The sequence below is a fragment of the Aphanomyces astaci genome (assembly GCF_000520075.1).
Source record: "Aphanomyces astaci strain APO3 unplaced genomic scaffold supercont1.98, whole genome shotgun sequence".
NCBI lineage: Eukaryota > Oomycota > Saprolegniomycetes > Saprolegniales > Verrucalvaceae > Aphanomyces > Aphanomyces astaci.
Window position 1 is genome coordinate 5,755 of NW_009798361.1, and position 6,690 is coordinate 12,444.

The following is a 6,690-nucleotide window of genomic DNA, read 5'->3' on the forward strand; positions in this document are numbered from 1 at the left end:
GCTTAACCCACTAGGATAGGACCAAAGCTTAGGTCAAGTATACTTAAGAATTATCTTGCTTAAAGTATCCAATTCTGCAAATGAGAGATTTTCTCACCCCTGCTTCAAGTTAGGCCTAATAAAACACTCAGAATCACTATTTTTATTCCCCAATTTGCAAATGAGAGAATCTCTCATTTGAATCACCATTCTGAGTTTTTTAAAAGGCCCAACTTGAAGCTAGAGATGAGAAAATCTCATTGCCCCTTGCAAATGAGAGATTTTCTGACTTGCAGGGGCCAATAGAAATCCAGTCAATCGAAATATTTATAATTGTACAATGTCATTGGCTTAAGCCTACGAATTTACTCGAGTATGATTGGCTCTACTGCAGATAAGAGTCTCATTTCGATAACCTCCCGTCCAACCAGGTTAACGATTTCATCACGTTGCCATGCATAGTGTGGACAGACAGTACACACAACAGCTGACATGATAGTACCACGCAAGGCAAGTCACGTACTACAACCAGCTCGAGAGTTATTGGTCTCATTTTGCAATTTCCATTGACCCAACAACATCATGGTTCAGCACCAATTTATTGCCCTCGCCGCCCTCGCCGCCCTCGCCGTCACCGACGTCACGGGCAAGATCTCGGTCCAAGTGCATCGCAACTTGGAAGTTGCCAACCAGTCAAACGTCGTTGTCCAATTTTACTCTGACGAGTCCCTCGCCACCCATCGCCGCCGACTCAAGGGCGGCGCGTCTCGCACCGAAATCATAAAGTCGCTGGTTGATTTGTTGAAGGAGCACACCACCACTTCGCAGGCGTCGGTCAAGTCGCTCCTGGCCAACCAAGTTGAATCAACGGCTGTGGAAGTGGGTACGACATGGATCGACTCTTCCATGTACATCGACAACGCCCCCACCGACCTCGTCCAGAAGATCGCGGCTTTACCGGAAGTCAAATCCATTTACGAGTCAGTTGTGATGGAACTCGGTGAAACTAAAAGCGACGACGAACCAGCCAATGCTGTCGTCAATGATGCCATCGAATGGGGGGTCAAGAAGATCCAAGCGCCGGCGCTGTGGGCCAAAGGCATCAAGGGCGACGGCATTGTCGTGGCCAACATTGACACTGGTGTTCGCCATACCCATGAGTCCTTGAAGTCGAACTGGCGTAGTGAATACGGTTGGTTCGACCCGTACAACAAGACGGGGCTGCCCAACGACGCGGAGGGTCACGGCACTCACGTCATGGGCACCATGGTGGGAACGAATGGTATTGGTGTCGCCCCCCATGCCAAGTGGATTGCGTGCAAAGGGTGCAGTGGCAGGTTGTGCAATCCGCGTAAGGTGGTGGAATGCGGTCAATTCCTGCTTTGTCCCCACGACGATGACGGCAACAACTGCGACCCCAGCAAGGCCCCTCATGTGATCAACATTAGCATTGGAAGTCACACCAAGAAGTTTTGGTTGGAAGATACGATTACAAAGTGGAGAGAAGTGGGAATCATTCCCGTGTTTCCGAACGGCAACGACGGCCTTAAAGGCTGTGCGTATTCAGATTACCCTGCCGGGTCCCCTCAGGTCATTGCTGTTGGCAACACTGACTCCAACGATTTTTTGGCGTTCGATTCAAGTTTGGGACCTTTCGGGAAGCGTGGCAAACCCGACATTTCGGCTCCTGGTAAGCGCATCCGTTCCGCAGGATACTCCAGTAACGATGTTATTACGTCGAGATCTGGCACGAGCATGTCCGCGCCTCATGTTTCTGGAGCCATCGCCTTGTACTTGTCTGCCATTAAAGGCGCCTCGTACGACCAAGTGTACGCGGCCCTGACCGAGAATGCAGACACGGACACGTTAACTCCACCTGACAAGACCTGCGGTGGCATTCCCAACACAAAATATCCCAACAACCTCTTTGGCCACGGCCGCTTGAACATCTTCAACGCCGTGGCTGCTGACTTCCCCGGCCTGACTCTTCCCCCGCCATCCAAGTCCACCCAAGTCCTGAAACCGTTCAATGACCTAAGTACGTGTGGCACCTTGGAAGTCAACACGAATTATATTGGCGGCGACTTGACTTCGGTCAATCTGGCGACTGCTGAATCCTGCTGCGCTGAATGTAAAAAGACAAAGGGATGCAAAGCGTTTGTGTGGTATACCCTCAACGGTGGATTGTGCCGGCTCAAAGACACCCAAGGCCCAAAGGTGCATGTGGACGGAGCCAGGGCTGGCGTGCTACCAGCCCCAGCCTCGGGACGACGGCCGTAGTTTTAGGCCATCTATTATCATCGTCAACAACTCATCGACAATAGTTTGACGTTAAACACGCTCAACTTAATATTTCTCAATATTTCGATAAATAATAACGTTATTGAGATCATTTGTGTCAAATTGGCGTGTCCGGATACCATTTTGTAGCCAACTTCTGCGAATGGTGCAAGCCATCCTCAGGAGTTGACGTTTTACTATTAAAAGCCTCGGTTATTTCAGTTAAACGTCTCGCCCAAACGGACAATAGTTGGGGATTACGAAAGTAATAGCCGGATAATCCATAGGACTGCGAAACAAATAGTTTCGTCAGAGATTCGTAATTCCAACCAATCTAATTCGAAGTATCTTGCTCATTGTATGTGGCCAAACCATCGAGTGAATTGGTTGGGGTTACGAAAATTCCACGAAACCCATTATCCGGAGGCGACTCCTGTGACGCCCGACACTTTCGGGCTTCGTAGGCGGTCACGGCAGGCATCACAGCTTCGTGATTGAAACTCATTCGCGCTCCCGGGATCCAAGTGTATGATGGTATCCCTTGGCAACTTGCCAACGAGGTCTGTATGACCGACATGAACAACGAATGCTGACATTTATGTTTAGTAATGAGCTTAGTATGCGTCGAGGAGCCCGGGCTCCTTGAACTCCCTTTTTGGGAAATAGATGCCCCAACTCAACGTGGTAGTGACGGCAAATATCGGCGGCGGCTGTGCGTGGTCGTGATGGGCCAGTTGACGCGGGACGCGCGTCCGACGGATCAAGACCTGACCAGAAACTTCCACCGCGACATGATTGCCATGCTGGCTGCTGCCAACGACCCGGCCGTGGTGGCGGAAGCCTCGGCGCTCTTCCACGCTGCATTTCCGCCCCGGCATCAACCTCGGCCAACTTGCGCTCGATCGTGTACAGCATCCACGTGCGCACATCGTCCGTGCCCAACGCTGCGTTTGCGCACCTCCTCCAGGTGTACGAAACCAGCGACTTTATCGATGAAAAGCTGCATGTGCTGGGCACGCTGAAGCTCAAAACCCGGTCGTTGGAGTGGGCCGTGGCGAGAGGTGTCCGCAGCCAGGACATCCACAGCGTGTTCGGCAGTGTCGCAGCCGACGGGTCGCAGGCCAAGTGGGACGCTTTGAGCGCACAGTACTCGCAGATCATCGTGTGCCCATCGTCAACTTCCAGACGGTACAAGCCGTCACGGCGGTCGAAGCGTTCTTGGCCGGGCACCCAAGGCGCGTTTGCCCGCCCACTGGGTTTGTTCTTTGAAAACATCCGCACAGGGGCTGTCATGTACGCCCGCGATATGACACCGCTGGCGGCGTGGATCCAAACGCTGTGATAACGTTAACAAGGATGTAGTTGCGGTCCAGTTGTGTAATACTACTCGGAGGGAGTAGTACTCGTAGTGCGTTGCAAGGCACCATGTTGCGGTAAATAACGAGTTTTGGGGTTAGTACATAGTACAGTGTAGTTGACGAATGGACGTACAGTTGTCCTCCAAGGTTTGCTCCCTGGTCAAAACGAAATTCCCGTATAAAACAATATCATATAACTTTTCAAGGGTTGATTTGAATTGACGCGAGGTTTAAATTTTCGAACATGAGGCTGCATTCACCTCACTTTGACAGGCTTAATTAATAAGGACATTTGAGAATATGCCGCAGTGCAAACAACAAGGAAAGCGACTCTCGATTCACGAGAAGAACTTGATTCGGGCGTATTATGCGTCTCACGTGCCCATTAAGACAACCGCCGTGCAGCAGTGGGTCACGGAACAATTTGGCCACACGCTCCACATCACGACCATTCGCCGAATCCTGAGGGACAAACGCAAGATCGAGACCTATAACATAAAGGAGGAGTCGGCAAAGGGTCGGTACAACTTTCAGGGGCCAAAATACCCTGAATTAGACAAACAAGTTGCCGAGTGGGTGGTCATGGCGAATGCAAAGAATGCATGCGTGACTGGCGAGTTAATCGCGAGGAAGGGGCTCCAAGTCGCCACCGAGCTGAACCTACAAGATCAAGTCAAATGCTCCCATGGGTGGTTGTACCGTATGCAGTCCCGCCACAATCTCCAAATATACCGCATGCACGGTGAAGCCGCGTCAGCAAGTCCCACGGCTGTGAGCGATGGGCGTGATACACTGCAAAGAATGACCCAGTTGTACGCCGCACCCGACATCTATAACATGGATGAGACAGGCCTGTTCTATAACGGGCAGCCAAGAACAACGATCTCTGACAAACCTCGGCCGGGGCAAAAGCAAGACAAGAGTCGGATCTCTGTCGTCCTTGCCGCAAACTCAGACGGCTCCCACAAGTTGCCACCTACATTCATCGGTAAGGCGAAGAAGCCACGTTGCTTTGGAAACTTGACAAGTGACGACCTCGGTATACTGTACCGTTCGAACCGAAAGGCATGGATGACGATGGCCCTGTTTGCGACCTGGATTAACGACTTCAATACCCAAATGGCGGTAGAAGGCCGATCGGTCCTGCTGGTGTTGGACAATGCATCGTCACACAATGCGGTGGGAGTGGAACTTACCAACGTCAATCTGCTGATGTTGCCGCCCAACACGACGGCCTTTCTTCAGCCGATGGACGCCGGAATCATCGCATCCTTCAAGCGCCACTACAAGCGATTTTAAACGGATCACGTTATTGGACTGATCGATGGGGACGAGAGCATGGACCATGTTGTCGAGAACCGCAAGAACTTGTACGCTGTTGACGTGCTGACTGCCATGAAGTGGTCATTGGACGCCTGGGAAAATGTCACGTCAACGACGATTCGGAACTGTTGGAATCATACAGGTATTGTACCCCGAGAGACGTTGATGGAGCACCTCCAGTCTCTTCACATTAGCTCCGGTCATTCGCTGGAGCGATTGCTTACAGTTAATTCAGTTTGATGTAAATGACTGGTTAACCTCCAATAAAACCTTCAATTTCAATATGTTGTGTCACCTTTATGTCATCAGCTTCCTGCAATAATTTATGTCATTTCATGGGAGCAAACCTTGGAGGACAACTGTATAAGGAGGATGTTCATGTATATCAAGGTGGACTGAATTTGGAGCTGGTTCGTACATACTAGGTAGTACACACTGCGCAGTTAGTTTGCGGATGGGGACGATGGCTAGTGTCCCAGGTGCTGTTAGGGTCACTCTAAGCTTAGTACTTCGATAACGTTATGTTATTACTAGTAGTAGAGTTGCAACTGGCGATGCTGTTAGCAATTACTACGTAGTAAATGAAGTTTTTACTTCGAAGTACTTCAATTTCATAGAATACTCCAAGTACTTATATTAAATCAAGTCCGGGAGGGTTTCGTAAGAGCATCTCCACTCGTCAGACTTAAAGGTCTGATTTATACGGATAACCCTTAGATAGGACCAGATTTGGACTTATATGTACTCCCACCGGTTGGTTTTATTGGGGTCACAATAAGTCCAAACATAAGTTCAGCCCCGAAAATCCCTATCATAGGACTTTTTCGTCAAGTTTGATGTAAATATCACCCACCTGTCTTATTCTATCCGGAAGAGTAATATAATCAAAAATAATATACAAAAGTACTACTCAACATAGTCAAATACAATACAGCATGCAACTTTTATAAAAATTCCCATTTACACGCTGTCAGTTCACACTGATGACCAACGAAGGTTGACGTTGCGATGGGCCGTGGAGGTGACCAGTCTGCAGGCGGACAGGGTGGTCGCGATGATGGAGGTCACGAAGGTGAGTATTGCCGACGTGGTGGTGGCTAGGGACATGAACCGGACCATCGTGGTTCGCTTTGCGGCAGCTCGGGAGCTTCGGGTGGAAGCCCTGCAGGCAACAAGGGCCGATGATTGTTGGCTCGGGGTAAATGCGCGCCGGCCTTGATAACATTGCCCGTGAGCCCGGTCAACAACCTCGCGAGTCGGTCCGCTGGTTTCCGACGTAACCCCTTGTCTTGAGATCAAGTCGTCCTCCTCTTCCGTCCCCCTTTGTTCATCAACAGGCTCAGGTGGTCGCGCACCTTTCGTGGTACTGCTGCCGGACCAACCGGGCGGCAACAGCGAGATGGACGACCAGTTGCTCGCGCCAGACGACTGCACCGCGACCACCGTCGTCTAGCGTTTTCCACGCGCTGTTGCAGGTATATGCGCTGCTGCAGGTGTATGGCTTCTACGATGTGTGCGGCGATGATAGGAATTGACGCATTTACAGGTACTTCCAGCAAGTTGCCATGGGCGACCTTGTTTTCTCTATGTTTGCCAGTGGCATCGCGACAATGCTCCACGGAGCAGCATGTAATGCGAAAGCAAGCGACTTTCTCGTCATCGAAGGCTCGTATTACTCCCTTGAGCTATACTTTCGAAGTAAATGTTAACGATTCGGTCTATGATGGAATGCGACGGGTCGCGGTTGATG

The 6,690-nt window shown here is 50.6% G+C and overlaps 3 protein-coding genes across 3 annotated transcripts; all 3 read left to right on the top strand.

Annotated features, from left to right (window-relative positions):
• Positions 1 to 561: 561 nt before the first annotated feature.
• Positions 562 to 2,259, top strand: H257_17090 (hypothetical protein; the record flags this gene model as incomplete). Its single annotated transcript, XM_009845755.1, has 1 exon — positions 562 to 2,259. One exon carries the CDS (start codon positions 562 to 564, stop codon positions 2,257 to 2,259), a length of 1,698 nt encoding a protein of 565 aa, XP_009844057.1.
• A 725-nt stretch (positions 2,260 to 2,984) lies between these two features.
• On the top strand, positions 2,985 to 3,601 carry H257_17091 (hypothetical protein; the record flags this gene model as incomplete). The annotated part of the gene is made up of 2 exons (XM_009845756.1): positions 2,985 to 3,178; positions 3,241 to 3,601. 2 exons carry the CDS (start codon positions 2,985 to 2,987, stop codon positions 3,599 to 3,601), a joined length of 555 nt encoding a protein of 184 aa, XP_009844058.1.
• A 1,354-nt stretch (positions 3,602 to 4,955) lies between these two features.
• H257_17092 (hypothetical protein) lies at positions 4,956 to 6,393 on the top strand (the record flags this gene model as incomplete). The annotated part of the gene is made up of 3 exons (XM_009845757.1): positions 4,956 to 5,047; positions 5,937 to 6,127; positions 6,197 to 6,393. The coding sequence occupies 3 exons, from the start codon at positions 4,956 to 4,958 to the stop codon at positions 6,391 to 6,393; spliced, it is 480 nt and encodes a 159-aa protein (XP_009844059.1).
• Between the last annotated feature and the right edge of the window lie 297 nt (positions 6,394 to 6,690).